General features: G+C 43.4%; 1 protein-coding gene across 1 annotated transcript in view; it reads left to right on the forward strand.

The window, feature by feature from the left end:
- The window catches only part of LOC135521224 (R-spondin-2-like), a 75,318-nt gene that overhangs the window by 22,224 nt on the left and 29,218 nt on the right, over window positions 1–23,876 (forward strand). The window contains exon 3 of the mRNA XM_064947152.1: window positions 17,254–17,442. Within this exon, the coding sequence (XP_064803224.1) occupies window positions 17,254–17,442 (189 nt within the window). The remainder of the gene's footprint in view (window positions 1–17,253; window positions 17,443–23,876) is intronic.

Here is a 23,876-nt window from a genome sequence, read left to right on the forward strand (position 1 = left end):
ATAGTCATGCTTTTTAATGGGATGTTGAAGTAATGTGATTAATGACGTTAAATAGTATTGCTGTTGTTTCTACTTTCCTCTCCTGATTGCACGATAAAGTATTTGATGGGACCTCATGTAGAGATGACACTGACTTATCAGCAGCACGTCAAGGCAGTTCTCACTGCTTTTCCTGTGCAATCCAGTTCAAATGGGGCTATGAGTCTTTCCAGTTCTTTAAAGGCACCCTCCTTCATTCATTTTCTTTATTATGCTAGAGGTATTTTGAGGCAATACGTGTTGCGTTTACAACGACTACTGTTAACTATTGAGTAAAAAACAAGTACATGTTGGGGTAAGACAATTGCACTAAGTTCATGGGGCTTTATAAGTAAGGTTCTTATAGAATCAATAGGTATATATTATGAATTCATTGAAATGACCACAGCTGTAGGATATTGCAAATTGTACCTTTTTAATGTGACATTTCCACCATACAGCAGGATCTCAACCAACTAGCCGACTGTTCAGAACAAAACAAGATGCTCAACCCAACAAAATGCAGTCATGTGTACCTGATCCAGCCATAATCCTGACCCACCACTGCCGTTATCCATCTCCGACCACACACTTGAGGTGGTGTCCAGTGCCAAAGTGCTCGGTGTGACATTCCAAGCCAACCTAAAATGGGAAACACACGTCGCCGACATTACCACCAAAGGGATCCGAAGGCTCTTCATGATGAACCGTCTTTGCCACTTCAACCTTCCCCCGGAGACCTTCTGACAATCTACACCTGCTTTGTCCATCCAGTGCTATAGTACATCTCATATTTTTTATATTTTATTTACTTATATATATCCCATTTAGCAGACGCTTTTGTCCAAAGCGACTTGCAAGTCGGCTGGGGCCACTACTTTTGCATATGGGTGGTCCCAGCGGGAATCGAACCCACGACGCTTGGCGTTGCAAGCGCCATGCTCTACCGACTGAGCCACACAGGACCCCCCTTACTTTCATAGGCCTATGTATGCTGCAATTCAGCTTTTTTAGCTGCAAATGTGCACAATAGAAAATATATTTAGTGTATGTATGTATGTGTATATATATATATATATATTTTTTTTTTGATGGCCAAGGTTATTCTCATTTGGTTTTCCACAACTTGGATGAAACGTGGGAACAGACCGCAACACATACTACCATACCATTGGGTCAGTCACCTTTTCAATTTTCATAAAAGCAAAAATAATGAGGTTTCTTTCACGTGAGGAAATCCAGATGTCGGATCTCACCCGGGTACATGGGACTTTAGGCAGAATCCATCATAAAGAAATTAATAAGAATGTGAACCAACCTGGATTCTTCACATAAGATGTGGAAAGAATGCATAGGGTGAGAGCTAAGAGGAGCCCCTCACCGAGTTAGACAGATGGGTGAAAGGTTCTCAGAGTGTTTCCAGATTGTGTCTGAAACGCACTACGTTTCACTACGACCTGATGCAATAATATGGACCCGGATTGCAGAGAGAGAGAGAGAGAAACCTTGGTATTATGGTCGTAGACTGACTGGGTTCTAATTTCCAGGTGAGGAGTTATTTTTTTGTATTGAATCTAGGATATTTTTATTAGAATGTAATTTTCTAAGGGTTCCATAGACAACCAAACAAAGTGCTCCATACAGACTAAGTACAATAAAAGGAATAAGGATACAGCAAAAATATTACACACAAAAAGGCAGTCATAAAACGGAGAGAAAAAAATGAATGTACAAACATCACAATTATAACGTGGGTCATTTATGGGAGGTTTTCAACATAGGACCACAATGGAGACCAGATTTTCAAAATGTGTCTGATGTAGATGAATGGTAAGTTTCTCCAGGGGTAGAATAGCAGAAGCTTAAGAAAGCCGCATTCTTGCAGATGGTACTTCAGGTGTGGACCATAATAACGATATGCATTTTTTTTGGGGGGGGGGGTAAACAAACAAGGGTATTGAACAGACGTTCAGTCTAACACAACTTTACAATCAAAGCAGAGCAAATATAAGTTGTCTACCAAATAATCTACCTAAGATCTTCTGGATGTGTGAATTAATATCATTCCAATGAGACTGGATTTTGCTACAGCACCAACAAACGTGTATGAAGGTGCCAGTGTCCTGTTTACATTTGAAACATAAATGTGATGCATTGGGAAACGTTTAGGGAAGGCGGAGAGGTGTATAGTAGGTTCTATGAAAACATTTGAAATGTAGTTATTGTATGCTTATGGAGGTTAATTTGGGGTAGACCCTTTCGCAGATAGAAGCCCATTCTTCCTCACAAATGCATGTCCAATGTCTCTCTCCCAAACATGTCTCAACACATCATAGGCTGAGGCACTTCTGTTCAATAAAATAGAATCTATGTTTGAGATTAAAACTCACCGAACAGTAGTATTTGTAAATAGTTTTTCAACTTCAGTCATTTGAAAACATAGTTTATCGACTTTATTCTGAACCTCCTATGAAGTGTCTAAGTTGTAGGTACTTAAAAAATATATATTTTTTGGGTAAGTCAAACTCAGTTTTTATCTGTTGAAACGATTGAGTGTCCTGGGTAAATAAAGGAGTTAAGGTCAGCAATACCCTTTGTCTTCCAGTCCAGAAGTCCAATACTCCTTATTTTGGGGGGAAAATGTGGATTAAGGGCAATCGGTGACCAGAGTGATATATGGTCTGGAATCTGCAAATACCTCCTTGCATCTTTCCAAGCTAAGAGTGTATTGTGTTGTGCAAAATTGTCAGATAAGGCCAGGATCTTTTCAAGGCTATTAATAAATGGTAAGGAAGCCAATGTGCTTGGATGACATGCTATTGATTCCATCTCAACCGAAATTGAGTGGCATCTGTCGAGGCACCAACTAATCATGTGCTTGATCTGAGCAGAACAGTATTATAATTGCAGATTTGTCAAAGACTCCTAAATCCTTAGGCCTAATTTGGTTGGTAAATTTGGTTCCAGGTTTCTTATTGTTCCAGATATACAGTGACAGTCAAAAGTGTGGACACACCTACTCATTCAAAGGTTTTTCTTGATTTTCACTATTTTCTACATTGTAGAATAATATGCAGACAGTTCAAATCACATATGTTTATTTACAAGAGGTCAGTCAGTAATCCAGGGTAGTGTCAGTAAGGTACAGAACGGCAGGCAGACTCAGGGTCAGGGCAGGCAGAGGTCAGTAATCCAGGGCAGTGTCAGAAAGGTACAGAACGGCAGGCAGAGGTCAGTAATCCAGGGAAGTGTCAGTAAGGTACAGAACGGCAGGCAGACTCAGGGTCAGGGCAGGCAGAGGTCAGTAATCCAGGGCAGTGTCAGAAAGGTACAGAACGGCAGGCAGAGGCCAGTAATCCAGGGAAGTGTCAGTAAGGTACAGAACGGCAGTCAGGGTCAGGGCAGGCAGAGGTCAGTAATCCAGGGCAGTGTCAGTAAGGTACAGAACGGCAGTCAGGGTCAGGGCAGGCAGAGGTCAGTAATCCAGGGCAGTGTCAGAAAGGTACAGAACGGCAGTCAGGGCAGGCAGAGGTCAGTAATCCAGGGAAGTGTCAGTAAGGTACAGAACGGCAGTCAGGGTCAGGGCAGGCAGAGGTCAGTAATCCAGGGCAGTGTCAGAAAGGTACAGAACGGCAGTCAGGGCAGGCAGAGGTCAGTAATCCAGGGAAGTGTCAGTAAGGTACAGAACGGCAGTCAGGGTCAGGGCAGGCAGAGGTCAGTAATCCAGGGCAGTGTCAGTAAGGTACAGAACGGCAGGCGGGCTCAGGGTCAGGGCAGGCAGAGGTCAGTAATCCAGGGCAGTGTCAGTAAGGTACAGAACGGCAGGCGGGCTCAGGGTCAGGGCAGGCAGAGGTCAGTAATCCAGGGCAGTGTCAGTAAGGTACAGAACGGCAGGCGGGCTCAGGGTCAGGGCAGGCAGAGGTCAGTAATCCAGGGCAGTGTCAGTAAAATACAGAACGGCAGGCGGGCTCAGGGTCAGGGCAGGCAGAGGTCAGTAATCCAGGGCAGAGTCAGTAAGGTACAGAACGGCAGGCAGGCTCAGGGCAGAATGGTCAAAACAAGGAGGACTAGAAAACAGCAACTATAGAAACTCAAAAACGGGAAAACACGCTGGTAGGACTTGACAAGACGAACTGGCAACAGGCAAACAGAAAACGCAGGAGATAATGGGGAGAAATGGGAGACACATGGAGGGGGGTAGAGACAAACACAAGACAGGTGAAACAGATCAGGGTGTTACAAGGCAGTTAACCCACTGTTCCTCGGTAGGCCGTGATTGTAAAAAATTATTTGTTCTTAACTGACTTGCCTAGTTAAATAAAGGTAAACATTTTTTTTCATAGTTTCTCAAACCTCTTTAGGAGTAAAGGGGGGGGGGGCATTTAGTCTAAGTCTTTGCTCATCTGATATAAATGGGCAAGAGGATCTTATTCGGATATTCAGTCATTTTGTCGTTCGATCTTGTACATTGTATAAGTATAAAGAGATTTATAGAAGCCGCAAAACACATTATAGACAAGCAATGGATCATAAGAAGTGGAGCCATCTGCCATCCTTATAGACTTAATCAATATTTCATTCTGTTATTTGTTAAATTGGTGTGCAAGTAGACGACTTGGACTGTTACTGAACTCATAGTATGTTTGCTTGGTGAAAATGCTTACGTGCTTTGTATGATCTAAATTGAGTTTGGCCTTAGCACAAGTTAGTGAATTCCAGTTCGCCTGGGTTGGTTGTTGTTTATGAAAAAATTCTAAATGCTTTGCTTCATCCTCCAATTTTTCCCTATTTTCCAACCAATTCTAAGCTTCTTGATCAGAGAGGCTTGGGAAATGATATAACCCCTTATGGTTGCTTTCCAATATCTCGTTTTGGGATTTGTTTTTGCCAATTTCAATATTTATATACACTGGGACATGGTCAGAACTTACTATAGAACCAATAGCACATAACTGGACAACATGCATGTTAGTAGAGGGCATAAAAAAAGTCCAATCTAGAATATGAATAATGGGGTCATGAGTAAAAGTATAGTCTCTGACATTAGAATTTAGCTCTCTCCATACATCTACTCAACGCTTCTGAGAGCATTTGAGGCTCTATGATTTGAGACTGGAACAGTTGATGATTTATCAAATTTACCCAAAGTACAGTTAATCTCCTGAAATAAACCCAAGTCCCTTGCAGTGTTGATTAAATAACAAAATTATGTCAAACATAAAGTCAGCACCCTGTCTTTCAAAGATAATTTGTCAAAATCCAAATAACGTCACAGATCTTCATTGTAAAAGGGTATAAACACTGTTTCCCATGCTTGTTCAATGAACCATAAACAATTAATGAACATGCACCTGTGGAACGGTCGTTAAGACACTAACAGTTTACAGACGGTAGGCAATAAACTGACTGAAAAATACCAAAAAGAAAGATGCCCAGGGTCCCTGCTCATCTGCGTGAACGTGCCCTTAGGCATGCTGCAAGGAGGCATGAGGACTGCAGATGTGGCCAGGGCAATACATGGCAATGTCCGTACTGTGAGATGCCTAAGACAGCGCTACAGGACAGACAGCTGATCGTCCTCGCAGTTGCAGACCACGTGTAACAACACCTGCACAGGATTGGTATATCCGAACATCACACCTACGGGACCAGGAACGTACAATCCCTCCATCAGTACTCAGACTGTCCTCAATAGTCTGAGAGAGCCTGGACTGAGGGCTTGTTGTAAGGCAGGTCCTCACCAGATATCACCGGCAACTATGTTGCCTATGGACACAAACCCACCGTAGCTTGACTAGACAGGACTGGCAAAAAGTGCTCTTGATTGACGAGTCACGGTTTTGTCCCACCAGGGGTGATGGTCGGATTCACGTTTATCGTCAAAGGAATGAGCATTACACCAAGGCCCGTACTCTGGAGCGGGATCAATTTGGAGGTGGAGGGTCCGTCATGGTCTGGGGCGGTGTGTCACAGCATCATCGGACCGAGCTTGTTGTCATTGCAGGCAATCTCAATGCTGTGCGTTACAGGGAAGACATCCTCCTCCCTCATGTGGTACCCTTCCTGCAGGCTTATCCTGACATGACCCTCCAGCATGACAATGCCACCAGCCATACTGCTCGTTCTGTGTGTGATTTCCTGCAAGACAGGAATGTCGGTGTTCTGCCATGGCCAGTGAAGAGCCCAGATCTCAATGCCATTGAGTACGTCTGGGACCTGTTGGATCGGAGGGTTTGTTCAGGGACACATTATTCTATTTCTGTTTGTCACATGTCTGTGGAACTTGTTCAGTTTTATGTCTCAGTTGTTGAATCTTATGTTCATACAAATATTTACACATGTTAAGTTTGCTGAAAATCAACGCAGTTGACAGTGAGAGGACGTTTATTTTTTTTGTTGAGTTTACATTTGGGGGGAGTCTGTTTCGGGCCATATACGTTTAGTATAGTAATATGTTGACCAAGTATATTACCTGTAATCAAAACAAATTGTCCTTCAGGGTCTGTATCTTGGTGCTCAAATATAAATGGGATATTTTTGTTTGAACTAAAGAAGAAAATTGCACCTGGCCCACCCAGTCCCACTTCAGTATGTTCTGTTGAAGATAAATGGGTCTCCTGTAGCATAGCAATTGAAACCCTTTCCTTTTTAAAGAATGTAAGAATGTTCTTCCTCTTGACCACATGCTCACTGCCCTGAACAGTCCAGGAGACTGGTTTAAGTGAACCGTTTATGTTTTCAGTAGTATTAAAGAATAACTTAAACCAGACTAAATAGTGCATCACAAAAACAAAACAATTAATAAAACATTTGTGTAACCCTAAACTAAAATTAAACAATTTAGAAAAACCCTGATGCCGAGTCCCCAAATGAAATGACAGACCCCGAAAATGTTTTCTGTCACATTGCTAAAATAAAAACATGTTTTACCCTGTCCTATGTTGAATAAAGGGGAATTAACATCGATCTATGGACATGTGGATGAAAAATGAATAGCCTAGTTGTTTAAATTGTCCTAAGCATTAACGCTATATTATTCACATGCACGAACACACACACACCATATAGTCACATGTAGCCTAGCATATATATATTAAATTTAAAAACATACAAATTGCAAGCCTGAAGTAAATGAACATAGCCTCATAATTACACCCCTTTGCCTACCTTAAGGCCCAACTATAGTAGCAAAGTAACAGTTACATCATAGGGCTTTGGCTTATTCATTCATGAAAAAATGAAAAGCTTAGTTACATTACACCATAACGCTTATTAGCTATATACCATGGTAGACTGTTCCATCCCGAGCTAGTCAGCCATCTATATGCGGTGCATGGACTGCCCAAATAGGGCAAATAAATGTTACTCATGTTCACGTCCATAAACTGACCATGTGTGCGCACCCTTAATAACATAACTAGAAGCCTTCACAGATCTGGGTTCTGTGCCGCTGTTGAGTGGATATTGTCCCGGTAGAAGGTGAGCGCAGACTGGGGGTCGTCAAATGTGTGGCTAGCCCCCTGGAAAATAATCCTCAATTTAGCCGGAGTGTATCAGGCCAAATCGGACTCCTGCCTTGTGAAGGTGGGCTTTCGCATCCTTGTATGCAGTTTTGGCGTCTTGCCAGATCTGCCGAGTAATCTGTGAAGATATGGATCCGCTTGCCATTGTAGTTCAGCTGCCCTCTTTCGCGGGAGATCCAAAGATTTGGAGGTAATATAGGCGGACGAGCATTGCTCTGGGAGGGCGACCGGGCTGTGGTTTTTCTGTCAAAAGTCTCTCTGCCGAGGACGCCTTGCAGGAAAGAGGCCATGAACTCGGTAAGATTACGCCCTTCTGGGATTCCGACCACACGTATGTTCTTTCTCTGGGAATGGTTTTCCTGTTCACCCAGACTAACCTTTAGCGTCACGTTCTCGGAGGTAAACTCGTCGTTTTTTGGTCTCCCAATTCGGTAAACCGCTTATTGATGTCGGTCAACAACTTTTCCATATCCTTTATTTTTGGGGGTTTGTGTCGCGATAGTTGTATGTCATAATCTCAGCTCATAGACTTGACACAGAGGAACAAAGCTGGGTCATGAAATCAGAGCGTGGTCTGGCCATTTCTGCGCGGATGGTGACAAGCGTCTCCATAACGTCGTTTTGCTGGTTTTCATCATGTCTTCTTTGTTTACCGTTTCGTATCGTTTTCCCGGGTTGCAGACGTATCCAATGATGCCACCTAAATGTTGCTAGAGCCAGTAGGTGTGCAAAGTGTGTTCTCGTTTTGATAGGTAAAAGGTTCAAACACAAAAGTGTCAACCCTTCGTGGAGAGGCCTCGGAACGCGTCTTCACGTAGCCATGTTGAATCCCCGGAGGAGTTATTTTCAATCGGAGAAACCAACTGCACGTGTAACTGAGCAGTCCGTTTTTACTATATCTCTGCTATGCTCGCCTCTTGACAGGTCATCATTGCAAATAACTGTTTTTAATCTGTTGTTAAATGACTTACCTGTATGCGAAAGTTTAAATAATTAAATTAAAATAAAAACAGAAGTATAGGATTGAATATTAGTCAGGCTTGAGTAAAATATGCTTTTTGTTAAGGAATACCAAGGGCCTATTTTATAAAGAGTATGTGAATAAAATCTTGACAGTTGTGTTGTGACACAGTTTGAATTCTAAAAGGGAAAGGGCGTATAAGGACTGATTGGACTTGGTTAAGGGAGAGGAGAGTATATGAATCAGTCATGGTTTGTTTGAGTAATTGATTGAGTGAGGGAGGTAAAAGCCAGAAATAAGCTATGCTGAGGCCTACTGTAGGCCAGGAGTCTTCATCTTGTGGCCTGCAGGCCAAATCTGCCCCACAAGTCAATTTAATATGGCCTGCCAAGGATGTGTATCCACCTGACATTGAGTCAGTGATTCTATCAGGGTCATTTTTCTCTGCATGGAAATGAGAACACATGCTAAGGTACAGGCTGTGCCACAACTCTTTATGCCCACCCTATTCCCTATTATAAGCTGCAGGTTCCTACTCATATAGCTGCCTGTTTTCCCCATTGCTTTGGAGATCTCTAGCTCCTTTCAAGTGATGTGATCAAATCTCTCCTTGCCTGGTGGGTCTGTGTCACAGGAACACTTTGGCTATAATAATGTGTCTGAACACAAATGTGTTTGCTCAGACACATGCTGCAAAATCATTATAAGCAGCAGAATTGTCCTAAATTATAAACATGTGCATACAGTACGATCTGTTAAAGTAAACTCTGAAAAAAAAACATAGATCCTAAATCCTGACTGTTTCCAGCTGGAAAGGAGTCGGAGCTGAGTCCAACATATTTTCTGCTAAATTGGAACAGAAAAGTGCCTTCAGCGCACAGGGCTGGTGTCCCCCCCCCCCCCCCACCTTTCAGATTTTCCCCCTAATTTTGAGCGAAGTGTGATTTCCAGAACCGTGACAAATAAAGTCATATGCTTAAAATGTGGGTGGTTTGATGTCCTTTTCCATGTACCGACTTTTAACAAGCTAGAACAATGTGTAGCCGTTCCGGGGGCTGGTTAACGTTGAGTGGATGGTCTGTGAGTTTTACACTGTAGAATTGGCTGTTCAGCCTCTCGCTGCTACAGCGTGTAAGCCTCAAGGGTTACGTGGTTTGAAGAGGGATACAGCGAGCGGTCGCGTCTCCAAGTTCGATACGAGGCCAGCCTGTTGGTGGTTGTGATGGTGTCCCGCACGTCTCTCGCCCAGGGGTAGCACATCCAGACCCACTGAAATGAGAGGGATACGGCTTCTCTCTTTTTGACTGAATAACAGTAGGCTTATACCATCATTGCGGGTAAAAAAACAAATAATAATACAATAATCGCCTAGATGCTATGAAGAAAAGTCCACATATTTAGTTCTGTTGGCGAAATGTTCTTCTCACCACATAAGAAGAGTGAACCTCCTAACCAGGCTGCGGCTTTGTGACATATGAGGCCTGAGGTTTCCCTGCACTGTGTCCTCCCTCGCCGTTTGCATCCAATATGATTGGATCCATACATTAATCTAGAGTAGAACTCTTCCAAAACCCTGGTTAGCTACTAGGGATATAACTATCCTAGTGTTATTAGACTGACATACCAGGGCCCTCCTGAGTAGCTAAGGAGACATATAAGGATATAACCTGTTGTGTTTGGTGCGTTTGACCCTGAATCCCCTGTACTGTATCATTAGCACAAGTTTCCCAGTCACAACAGTTTGAGTAAGAGTTTTCCCCCTCTACAGATGAACATTAGTCATTAATCAGACCCTGAGTGGGTTTTGATGCATAGCAGCTTTAGTTACTCACTTAGGAAAAGCCCAATGATGAGAGAGAATGGATCCCTGGCCCCGGCACCCCTCTTCCTCTGCCCTCTCATGACATCCCATCTATCCCTGCCTCACACAACTTCAACAAATGGGATCAACAGTAAATTAGCCTTATTAATGTGGGTGGGATGCTCCCTTTTACATTTCCATCCCGGGCGGTGGATGGATCGAGGGGTGAGTCAGTGTGTGATTCCTACAGGGAACAATCAAAGTTTTCACATAAAAGAAACACCAAAAACGGATCTGCAATTTGCCTTTTTATGGTTCATAGGTTGCAGAAAGTTATAATGAGTCAGTGTGGTTGATGATGTCATGGAGAGTGGTAGGTGCGTGAGAGGCAGGAGGTGGTTGGCTCAGACCAGGCCCGGCTAACTCCCCTGCCTGCATGTGGGGCTTTGGCAACTGCCGGTGATGCCCATTACGCTTGTTTCAGAGTCGTTAAACGTACCTGAGACAGACTGTGTTCCTGCTGGATCTCACAGTGGGCCTAATTGCTCCTGAGCTGCGTTCAAAACAAACCTCCCAGCAACAGCACCGCTGCCCTGCTGAATGAAACCACTACCCTCCAAACATGTTGTCATCATAACTCACATTATGGGCCTGTGTTTTGCATGAATGGAGGACCAAAACTTTGTTCACCTGAATGAACTAGAATGTCTCTCTCCAAACTGGGCAGTGCATCTGGAACTCTGTTGGAGGAACATGGTGCCTCTCAGTTTAAATTAGATTTGATTTCATAGTCTGGAGCCTGAAATCATTGTTGAATGTCGTCGATATTGCTCTCATTCATAGATCAAATTGCACAGTTTGTTCTACCAGAACTGCTTGTTAAATGGAGTCTCATTGAAGCCCAAAGTGCGAGTCAGATGAAGAATGATTATTACTCAACCCAGGCAGTTGAATCGTAGAAACTTATCAGGACTTCCCAGCAACACAAAAACACAACACACATTGGTTCAGTTGAGAAACTCAGTGTAGTAGAATTGAGGCTGCCAATAGAGTGGAGGACTTCAGGTATATGTACAATTGCTCCCTGCATTTCTCACACATGCACATACATGGAGAAACCTCAAACCCACCACAGCAAACAGTTAGATGTCTGTGGCAAGGGGAGGGGTTTCTCACATTATCTACTGTATGTGGTGCCAGTAGAAGACCAGTATTAACTAGCAGCTATATGTCAGTCCCATTTCACTGTAGAACCGTCACACTCCAAATGATTTGTAATATTTGTCTTGTCTGCTCGGTTGGCTTGCTGTACTAAGGAACCATCGCGGTAGTGTCTTCTCCAGCGATGTTCAAAGAGGCCCTGGTTTTTGTAAATGCAATACTTGAGGCACAGAGGGATCGTTAGATAACCATCAGAAGTGGGGACTGCAGAGATGTTTTTGTTTTAAGTCCTATTTATTCTGTGGTTGAAACGGCAAACTATGTTGGTTGATCATGGAGAGGGAGTGGCATTTGTAATGGTGTGTTCACTGCTTACATTCTCTCTCTCCACAGTTACAAAAAAACAGGCTGTTCCATGGCATCCATAATCTCATGATGACCATTTCGGCCTATGTTCTGGTGATGAAAGATGACATGAAAGAAAAGACCTGAGCTACTGCAGACGCCTTGAAAAAGTCTAGCATGTGAATATGTCAAAATATGGTTTGCAATAGTTGATTGGCTGGTTTCAAATCTATCTGCTGTTCGGAAAACTATTTATGTACGATGTGCGTTGCAAGTTCACACAACATACCATCGCTGTGCGTTTTAAAGCTCACATGGGTGCCAAATTAGGTTACGATGCTGTCATTTTCAGCGAGCCCGAAATTCCTCCAGACCAACGCACTTTGATCGTCTCCTCTCTAGTGTGACTTGAAAACATGGCTATAGATGCTGTTTACACATCAGAGCCCAATGGCTTTCACTGTTTCGGGTTGGAGGCCCTGTAGCATGCGAGTTAAGGGAGTAGAAGCTTCTCTTTTGATATATCTGATCGCTTCGCCATGGATCTATCTCCCCATTGGCACGGTGTCTCTCTCTACAATGCACTGGGCTGCCGGTGGTGGATGCCATATTCCTCTAGAAAACCCCCAAATTGTTGATTTTCTAAACTTTGTTTATTGGGATTTTTCAAGGATATTGTTGGTTTTCTGCACGAATATTGTGAGAGGTTTGTATCTTGAACATATGTTCCTGCTAAATATCCATGTCTTATGAAGGCATGAAATTGGAGAGAACTCGTTTGGACACCTTGTCGTCCTTTTTTGAGCTTGTTTCATGTTTGGTTGACATCGACGTGTCTGAGAACTGATGAATGACTGAAACCAGCTGGCAATGTTGATGTTTGAATGCGCTTGACACCGTTCCAGTAGGTCGAGTTGAGTTGGACAGGGCAATTCCAAACAGACAGACGGACAGACAGACAGACAGACAGATGGATAGACTTAATCATTGCCTCCCCTCTGACATACCTGCGGGCTGTGCTTCGAATGCACTCCAGACTTCGACCTGATCCAAAGAAGTCTCCAAAGAACAGTTACCAACAAAACAAAATCTTGCTCGCCTGCAGAGTGTTTCCTTCCTCCTTTCCATTTCTAACTGTAGGATGTGGGATCGGCATCGGATCCAAACAGTACATGCATGGTTGTTGTTATCCTTAATCAACATGTGTTGCAAGATTAGCAACGAGCAAAACATTTTTTTTTTCAACCGGATCAAAGAGGAAAGGCATGGAGTGTGAGCCCAGAGATGTGATGAAGCGATTCACTGACAACTTTCTCGCTGATTGATTGACCAGTGGGCTGAGGTGATCAGGCATAATGAACACACAGTTAAATGGCTGTTAATAGAAGGCGGTAGGCCTTCAACCACTAAAAAGAGGTGAGCCAGAGGCACAGCTGGTCAGATCAAGAGAGTAACTAACCCGCCCAGATGACGAAAGAAAGGGACATGCTTTGTGATAGTCGTGACCTGCCTTCGGAGCTGTTAGAACCCAGAACCCCTTCTCTCCCAATGGGTGGGAAATGAACTCGCTAACTTCTCACAGTTTCCATCTTCATTCCATGCCCGGTTTCCCCTGCTCTCAACGTTGCGTGTTAGCAATCATGTGTGGATGGGGTTTGGGAAAGGGGAGTACATTTGGCCAATTTACAGTGGATGTCAGGTCAATGTAAACATGCCCAGAGTGTATATTCTACGTTAATGTATGGCTGTGTGAGGCGATGATGAAGAAAAATACTCCCGTTTATTTTCTCTCCATATAGAGAGATTGACACCATGAAGCCAGATATACAGTGAGCTTCAAAGGTATTGGGACAGTGACACATACAGTTGAAGTCGGACGTTTACATACACCTTAGCCAAATACATTTAAACTCAAGTGTTTTCACAATTTCTGACATTTGAATCCTTGTAAAAATTCCTTGTCTTAGGTCAGTTAGGATCACCGCTTTATTTTAAGAATGTGAAATGTCAGAATAATAGTAGAGAGAATTATTTATTTCAGCTTTTATTTCTTTCATCACATTCCCAGTGGGTCAGAGGTTTACATACACTCAATTAGTATTTGGTAGCATTGCCTTTAAATTGTTTAACTTGGGTCAAACATTTTGGGTAGCCTTCCACATGCTTCCCACAATAAGTTGGCTGAATTTTGGCCCATTCCCCCTGACAGAACTGGTGTAACTGAGTCAGGTTTGTAGGCCTCCACGCTCGCACACTCTTTTTCAGTTCTGCCCACAAATGTCTATAGGATTGAGGTCAGGGCTTTGTGATGGCCACTCCAATACCTTGACTTTGCGGTCCTTAAGCCATTTTGCCACAACCTTCGAAGGATGGTTGGGGTCATTGTCCATTTGGAAGACCCATTTACGATCTTTGTTTTTTATGGTGGTTTTGGAGCAGTGGCTTCATCCTTGCTGAGCGGCCTTTTGATATAGGACTTGTTTTACTGTGGATACTTTTGTACCTGTTTCCTCCAACATCTTCACAAGGTCCTTTGCTGTTGTTCTGGGATTGATTTGCACTTTTCGCACAAAAGTACATTCATCTCTAGGAGACAGAACGCGTCTCCTTCCTGAGCAGTATGGCGGCTGCATGGTCCCATGGTGTTAATACTTACGTACTATTATTTGTAGAGATGAACGTGGTACCTTCAGGCATTTGGAAATTGCTCCCAAGGATGAACCAGACTTGTGGAGGTCCACAATGGTTTTTCTGAGGTCTTGGCTGACTTCTTTTGATTTTCCCATGATGTCAAGCAAAGAGGCACTGAGTTTGAAGGTAGGCCTTGAAATATATCCACAGGTACACCTCCAATTGTCAGTTAGCCTATCAGAAGCTTCTAAAGCTATGACATAATTTTCTGGAATTTTCCAAGCTGTTTAAAGGCACAGTCAACTTAGTGTATGTTAACTTCTGACCCACTGGATATGTGATACAGTGAATTATAAGTGAAATAATCTGTCTGTAAACAATTGTTGGAAAAATTACTTGTGTCATGCAAAAAGTAGATGTCCTAACCAACTTGCCAAAACTATAGTTTGTTATCAAGAAATTTGTGGAGTGGTTGAAAAACACTTATTAGGTTGGAGTCATTAAAACTCGTATGTAAACGTCTGACTTCAACTGTATATATTTTTTGTGTCTGTACTTCAGCACTTTGGATTTGAAATTATACAATGACTATGAGGTCAAAGTGCAGGGTGCAGGGTATTTTTCATCCATATCGGGTGAACCGTTTCGAAATTACAGCACGTTTAGCACGTAGTACCCCCCCATTTTAGGTGACCAAAAGTATTGGGACAAATTCACTTATATATGTATTAAAGTAGGTCAAAAGTTTTGTATTTGGTTCCATATTTCTAGCACGCAAAGATTACATCAAGCTTGTGACTCTATAAACTTGTTGGATGCATTTTTGTTGTTGTTGTGTGTGTTTCAGATTATTTTGTGCCCAATAGAAAGTAATGTATTGTGTCATTTTGGAGTAACTTTTATCGTAAATAAGAATAGAATATGTTTCTAAACACTTTTACATGGATGCTACCATGATTGTGGATTGTGAATGGGTGAAAAGGTTAGAGGCATAAATATCCTACCTCCCAAAAATGCTAACCTTCTCTGTTATTGTAATGGTGAGAGGTTAGCGTGTGAGAGGTTAGCGTGTGAGAGGTTAGCGTGTGTTGGCGAGATGTTAGCGTGTGTTGGCGAGAGGTTGTGCTTCTGTATCTACAACAACTCACTCATCATTATTCACGATTCATTCAGGACTATCCGTAATCATGGTAGCATCCACATTAATGTAGAAGTGTTTAAAAACATAGTATACTCTTATTTACAATAAAAGCGACTCCAAAATGACACAATACATTATTTATCATTAATTTCTATTGGATACAAAATAATCTGAAGCACAACCAAAAAAACAAACAGAAAATGCATCCAACAACCTTGTGGAGACACGAGCTTGATGTAATCATTGCTGTGTTATCTGTCTAATGTATTGAGGTCTCTGCTCGTTGCTGAGTGAGTAGTCGTGCAGTGTGGAGTTGAGCAATCAGTGATAAATAGGCCACGGAATACAGTTGGTGCTAATCTGAACGTGATCGACGAGGTGTCGGGGTGAACTTAATCCCTGGAGACGATCACAGACACACTCTGATTAACACTAAAGCTCAGTGTCTCTGCTCTCTCTCCATCTCATCTCTCCCCAACACAGATTTGGTGTGTTTTGCGTGTAGTCTGCCAGGTGGGTCTTCTCCTCTGTAAATCCTCAGTACTCTGCTTCAGTCTTCAACACTGCGGGGGAAGAGTGAACTCCATGTCAAACACTGACATCTCCGTCGTGCTGCTTCTCACATGATTACAAACTGCTGTTTATAGTTCCACTTAGCAATTTATTGTCATCTTTAAAACGGGTTGGAGATATGTAATATGCGAATTCATGGCCAATGGAGAAACATGCTCTGTTCAGTCACTTGACTTCTCCTCTATGATTTTTTTTATTAAGCACTGTGGTAAATTGCCAATTCGGTGAAAGCTGTTACCCTATATCTGCCTGTGATATTTAAAACTTGGCTCCGATCGATAGCAGTGTCTCTCGTTTGCAGCTATTGTGTTCGCCCAAGGACATTTTCTTGTAAACGGGATCGCTACGGAGTTTACATTAAGAGACGCTTATTGTGGAATGGACAGGCTGTTACTGGCTCCTTTGTCCTCCGCCGGCAACTCGATCCGGGCCCAGAGTCAATGTGGTTTGGGGCGTTCATCGGCTGTCTCAACACAGCGTCAACACAGCGCTCGGGAGGGCCAGTTCTGACCAGAATGAATGCAATATTCACATTCAAAACCGATCAGTATTCAAAGTTGCAGGGGGGCAACCAAAGTTTGCATGAATGACAAATTGCTGAATTAGACGGATTTCCTACAAATTTGAAAATATCTTTGTTACATATCTGTTACTATTGTTTGGCTTTATACTGTGTGATGGACTTTTCAACGGCTGACCTTTTCCTCTGGTATAGTCTGTTTCCTCAACTGTTGTCCTCAGCTCTGAGGCCATCCGCAGTTTTGTCTTACCACCGTGACAGGACAATGTTGTTGTTAGGCCCAGTGAACTCAGCTGCACTATCACATGTTAGGTACAGTAGTTACAGCGGAATATACTAGAAAAGGCAGTTATCATTCATACTGACGGTGCCTGTATTCCACACTCTCAAACTCAAGCATTGTTCCAGGTTTTTTTTTTCTTGCCACTGTGCTTTTTGGGGTCTAAACTGAGTTACTGTGCGGCACTTTGTAAGTACATTTGATCGACTGATTGATTGATTGATTGGATTGCTTTACATGTAGTCGAAACTAATCACACTTTCTGTTTGTGCCCTCTGTCTCTCGTCTCTCTCCTGCAGCTAGCTATGGTGTGTACCCCATCTGCAAGGGCTGCTCGGTGTGCTCCAAGGACAATGGCTGCGTGAACTGCCAGCCCAAGCTCTTCCTGTTCCTGCGGAGGGAGAGGATGAGGCAGTACGGCGAGTGTCTCCACGCATGTCCGACGGGATACTATGGCATTCGAGCTCCGGAGATCAACACGTGCTCCCGTAAGGCCTCCCTCCTTCATCCCCTCCGTCCCCTCCATCTATCTCCTCTCTCGTCACGTGATCTATTGTCACGTTCACACGCTCCTTATGCAGGGAAGAGGGAGACACACATGCTTCACATTTTGAACGGCTGAACCTTTAACACAGGTGGATGTTAGTGCAGAGACTTTATTAAGAAGGGCCTTTCCTCCAGGGGCGACCAGTATAGGCCCGGATGTGGGATCTGAGGCTGGAGATGTCTGGTTAATCCAGGCTTCTCAACCAACAGTCCCACTTGGTGAACATTTTAGAGGCTCGTTAGAGGGTGTTGTGGATGGGCTTCAGAACGAAGGCTATTCAGACGTACTTAAACGGGCTGTTATTCAAGTTCCAGGCATATCTTGGTGTTTCGTTTTAATGGAAGATTAGTAACGCTTACCAATAGTTTGTAGACTTTGCACAAACGGAACGCTGTCATGTGCAGATTAAAGCAAGCGGAATTAGGTTAAGGCACTCGCAGAGGGCCGGGGGATGTCATTCTGAGGGAAAACTATCCTGATGATGATGAAAAAACATCAAGCATATTAGATATTTCTATTCATCCATGTCAATAGTATAAATGTACGTCATTTTTTGTGGGATTTATGTACTCGTGTGTTCAACGTGTTTTCTGTGTGTAGTCAGCTGTATTCGATATCAGGATTGTTTTGGTCTCATGACAAACTTAAACAGTCACCTTTAGACGCAGATCTTGTTAATTATGTTGTCTATATTAAAAACTGAAAGGGGAAAAACTAAAACCCAACAATGGGCTAAAAAATAAATAAATAATAATAATACAATATCAAATTAATTAAATGTATCCCTCTCCACTCCTATTGGACCAGGCTGCGCCCCCATCTCATAACCTTATTTTAACATGGAGTCTGGCTTGAGAGAGACCGGCTTTATAGGTTTATAGAGAGCCCGAGGCGTTGGCTGAGTGTTTCATGTGAAAACTGCGAAAGAACTTGAACCCATTGGGTTCTGTTAGCCAAACTCCTGACAGACATGCTGAAATGAGGCCCCAGAGGAGCGTGTCAGGACCTCTAGGCCCAATAATCCAGACGCACTGCAGACACCGGAGGAGAAACCATTTTGCTGCTTGCTCGCTCGCTCGCTCGCTCTCTCTCTCCAAAACCTCCATGCAAATACGTCCGCTGGTTTTGTCAGTCAGAAAAATAGAGCAGATTGACGACTGAAATGCCTGGCTTGTCGTAAACTGCTGGTATCAATTGGATTCCCCCCCCCCTCCCCGAGACACCCACTCCCCCTGCACACACATTCTCATCTCTCCATTCCCCACAATAAAAGAGGAGAAGGAAGGGCCTGCAGTCATTTCACCCTCTTCACAAGTCAGGGAAAATCCGAGGAGAAAGACATTTTGTTCTTCAGCGGATAGTAATTCTTCCCCATCCCTCCCCACACCGTCTCTCTGTCCTGCGTGAAATTTGATTTTAAGCGTTACCGACGTGCGGCATCAACGTGTGGCAAGTTAATCTGAGTCCTATTCAGAACAAACTGATCCCAGAACAAAAATCTTACCATTGTCAAGTAGCATCAAATCTCGGCGGCCAGGTCTTCTTTGATGTGATTGCAATTGGAGTCGTAACTTTGTAATCCCACTTCGCATTTGACCTTCCTCCTTAAGTTGCACTCTTCATGTAATTTCCACTAAACAGTTTGGGTCTGTCGGCCATAACGGGACGTTCTATCAGCTCGGCTCTACGAAGCTAATTGTCGGGTCACTGGGACGATTTGTGGGCTGACAAGGCAGCTGGATTCTCCTCTGAGCTCAAAGACACCGGGGTTCCTCCCCGCCACCAGTGCCCCAGACCCAGAGCCAGTGCCTGCCCCTGTTCTCTAAGAGGCCGGGAACGTGGCATTACGTCTCTGTTATCATGGTCTTTCAAAACAGCCTCTGAAATCACTTAAGGAGCAGCTGCTTATTATTACACCAGAGATTGCCTGTGTGATCTTATCTCATTCAAGAATGTTTTTGGACTGCCTGGGTAAAGGAAAAGCAAAGCCACACGATAGAGAAGTTTACACACTCACTCCCAGGCCCAGCCGTGATGAGGCTGGAACCCCATGGCTAAGTTCCTCACTCTCTTTCAGCCTCCACTTGACAGCTTGGCATTAGGAGAAGGAAGAGTGGAGCCACACACTTTAACCTGTGTGCCAATGTGCAGTAAGACTAGGTGACTGAAGCTAACCAGGCAACTGAACCAGCCAGTGGCTGAATTTAGAAGAGAGAGGGGGAAAGTTAATGGTTGGGAAATGTGAGGGGAGGAAGATGCCTGATTCAGCGTAGTTTTTTTCTCAAATGCATTTTTCTCCATGTAGTTTTTCCAGGTTTCATTTTATTTATTTATTTATTTACATTTTCGCTCTCTTAATCACACTTAAAAAAAATGGAAAACACACTCAACTGTATGTTCTAAGTCCACAACAATGTTTTACCCCACCAGGAGAACACTTTTAAGGTCTGGGAAAAATCAAAGAAATATTGGTGTCGTTACCCTTTAATGCAAGTGTGCACCAGCCAGAGACGTTTGTTTGGTTAGCAGTGTTTCTGTAGCACTCATGGGATTGCAGAGTTAGCTAAACAAATGGCTATCATTCTGCCAGGTAGGTATAGGCTACTTTGTAGTTAACATTTAGTTCAGAAGGTTTTGGTGAAAGCCTTTCCATCTGCAATACCAGCAGATGATTATCATTAGCATCCATGCTAATGGCTACACAAAGTGTAGACTAGATAAACGCCCACTGTACACAGCACAGACAAGGGCATTCCTGTGCCTTTTGAGAAAGTTGCAGGAAAGTACAAATCACTGATGCATTTGTCTGGCGTACGTGATTCCGTCTGTGTTTTGTGCATCTCTCTCTCTCACTCACACTCTCTCTCTCACTCACTCTCACACACTCACATACACACACCTTTTAGCAGCTAATGGTGAAGAGTTTGATGTGATCTGTAAGTCCAGCTGCAGTCATGGAGGCACTTATCAGCTCAACAGGCTAATACTGCTCTATGCTCATCTGTCTCTATGTCAGTCTCCTCTACCAGGGACATTTCTAAGGATAGAGATTCACATATGCTTTATATAGAGCCCAATCCTGATAAGTACAGTAAGTATATACAGTAAGTGATGTGTAAGTTAGCAAACTATGTGTAAGGTTGTTGCATTTGCACCAGTGCTAATGCAAACTAATCATTCCAATTGTCTGGGACATCTATCTGCATGATTTAGGTTTAACGCAGGGTTTTAAGACATTATTTAATTCCCAAGCTATGGCATAGACTGTATCAGGCATCAACTGTATTTTCATATGGGTTTAAAATATTAGGAAGAGGGGGTGAATGGTGGATAACAGTGTGCGGAGTTTAACGGTAGGGAAAGTGTTGACAGGGACAGCATGAGAGTAATACTCTGAGCAAAACCTCTTCCCAGGGGCTGTAATAATGGTTTTACACACTGCTGAGGTGGGGGGGGGGGGGGTCCTAGTGGACAAGGCTTTAAGTCTGGGATAGATTGTCCCTATATGCACCCCATTTAACACACACACACACACACAGCTGTAATGCTCACAGAAACCCCAGCAACGATCACCCCCCTGCCAGGATGGAAACCATGTCGAGCTGAGCTCATAGATATGGCCAATATTCTGGAAGTGTGGTTCAAATATCACAGCTCGTCCTGTGCCAAAATATATGCCACTCGAGACTCCCCTTGTCCGAGGTGATTTTTAAAACTCCATTTCTGATTTTATTTGTATTGCCTCTCTTGTACTACAAATTGGTAACTGAATATCATTGTTGCATTTTGTTTCTGGTTTGTCCCGTTTTGGATGACTGGTTATACCTTTGTAAGATAGTTCATTTTTAAAGTGCATCGTGGGAGTTTGGTGGATTCTGAGGTGGACAGTAGCCACACGTCAGTTCTCCGGGCCAATTGAGTACCGAAGTATGAAGCTCTGTAAAGGAACTAACTCATAATACCATGAGCTACGTTGGCAGCACAGGCAGAAACGAGCTACTCTGCATCTCTGTCTTCCTGTGGGTATTTCCATTGCACATTTTAACCAGAAAAATACCAGTTGCTTTTGGCCTTTGCGCCTTACCAAGGGACAGTTAATCATCACAGCTTTTACAAACCACAGTTTAGACACACTGCCAGACAACACAATGGACACAACCAACTGACAGTCCTGTCGTGTCTCCTCTCCACTGGCCCATTCTGACTGACAGGAACACCGGCTCTGTCTCGCCCAGCAGCCCCACGCCAGTGTGTTTGGAGAGCATCCACGTGGATGTCAGAGGGGAGAACTCCTGCCATCCATCAATCCACCATGACATGGCCGGGTGGCAGCTAGTAAGCCCAGGGTTAAATGCCAGCCAAACCGTCTGATTTAGGGAGTAGGTCAAAGCGCTATTAGGCTAGCACAAGGCTAGCTGCTTCACTCAGACTCGCTTGGAGAGGAAGGCTGGAAAAATGGGGTTTGTTTTCCCCCACTTGAGTGCCAGAGCTTCTTTCTGTCTGATCATGGACATGGACACTGCCGCTGCCTGCTTGTTCAACAGCAGTCCTGGTTAGCATCCTGGAAGACTTTGTGACTTTTCATTAGACTGATGATTGGCTTGACAACCTAACCCCCATAGATTACAAGAAAGGCCCTCTCTGGGCTCCCAACAGATTCTCCATCTTATGAAAAATGATTTACAGTTTTTAACATGAATATTCTTAGAAATAAATCAAGTGATGGCATATGTCCCATGTCAACTCAATCTCAGGCAGAACACCTCTGAAATTGACAATTGCTTTGAGTGTCCCTGATCAAATTTGCTGATTTTCGATCCAGACCACAGCAGAGAGAGAGGGGAGAGTCGCTGCCAGCTAGACTCGCAGGGTTAGATCACGCTTTTAAAGCTCCATGATTCAACTCCAAATGTAGTTGACATGAAAACCACAAACTGAAAAAACAAAAAAATGGAAACAGTCACATTCATACAAGTGCAACCATGACTTTCCCTTAAAAGATGTTGACCACCTGAAATTTCAGCCTGTTTTGGCAGGTTGGCGTTTTGGCATAATAGAACAATAAGAAAGAGAGTTCCAAAGCTCTCTGCCAATAACAACTACTTTTCAGTTTCCCCTCCCCACTCCCAGACAGCCCTACTGCAATTCTTGCTTGAGAAATTGCATTACTAAGAAGCTATTTATTTTTCCTTTTGACCATTTTTAATTGAAAACAATCACAGTACAGTATTTAATTGTTACCCAGAAATGATTTGATGTTGAGTTAAAAACTGAGAAACAAGGGTAAGAGGATATGTGTTTTAAGCCTCAATAAGAACATTGAGCCTTCCTTTCATCAGATTCCTGCCAGATCTGATGACCTCATTATTTCTTATTAGTCTCCCAGAGGCACCTAGACGAGACATTGGAGGTGGCACAGAGGTTAATCCCAAAGAGGGCTATAACCTGCTCCTATGCATCTGAGGGCCATGGGCCCCTGGGGGCCTCGTCTGGCACTCTCCGTTGGGCAGCCGGGCAGATGCAGCTCCCTGTGGGAACTTCCCTCATATCCACCCAACTCTGACCCCAGACATACATACAGACACATACACACATATACATACATACATACATACATACATACATACATACATACATACACACATACATACATACATACATACATACATACATATTTTAAGAATGTGAAATGTCAGAATAATAGTAGAGTGATTTATTTAAGCTTTTATTTCTTACATCACATCCCAGTGGGTAAGACGTTTACATACAATTAGTATTTGGTAGCATTGCCTTTTAAATGGTTTAACTTGGGTCAAATGTTTCGGGTAGCCTTCCACAAGCTTCCCACAATAAGTTGGGTTAATTTTGTCCATTTCCTCCTGACAGAGCTGGTGTAACTGAGTTGGGTTTGTATGCCTTCTTGCTCGCACATGCTTTTTCAGTTCTGCCCACATATTTTCTATGGAATTGAGGTCAGGGCTTTGTGATGGCCACTCCAATACCTTGACTTTGTTGTTCTTAAGCCATTTTGCCACAACTTTGGAAGTATGCTTGGGGTCATTGTCCATTTGGAAGACCCATTTTTGAGCAAGCTTTAACTTCCTGACTGATGTCTTGAGATTGTGCTTCAATATATCCACAAAGCACCCCCACAACATGATGCTGCCACCCCCACAACATGATGATGCCACCCCCGTGCTTCACGGTTGGGATGGTGTTCTTTGGCTTGCAAGCCTCCCCCTTTTACCTCCAAACATAACGATGGTCAATATAGCCAAACCGTTCTATTTTTGTTTCATCAGACCAGAGGACATTTCTCCAAAAAGTACCATATTTGTCCCAATGTGGAGTTGTAAACGGTTTTGGAACAGTGGC

Source organism: Oncorhynchus masou, chromosome 29, assembly GCF_036934945.1.
Source record: "Oncorhynchus masou masou isolate Uvic2021 chromosome 29, UVic_Omas_1.1, whole genome shotgun sequence".
Lineage (NCBI taxonomy): Eukaryota > Metazoa > Chordata > Actinopteri > Salmoniformes > Salmonidae > Oncorhynchus > Oncorhynchus masou.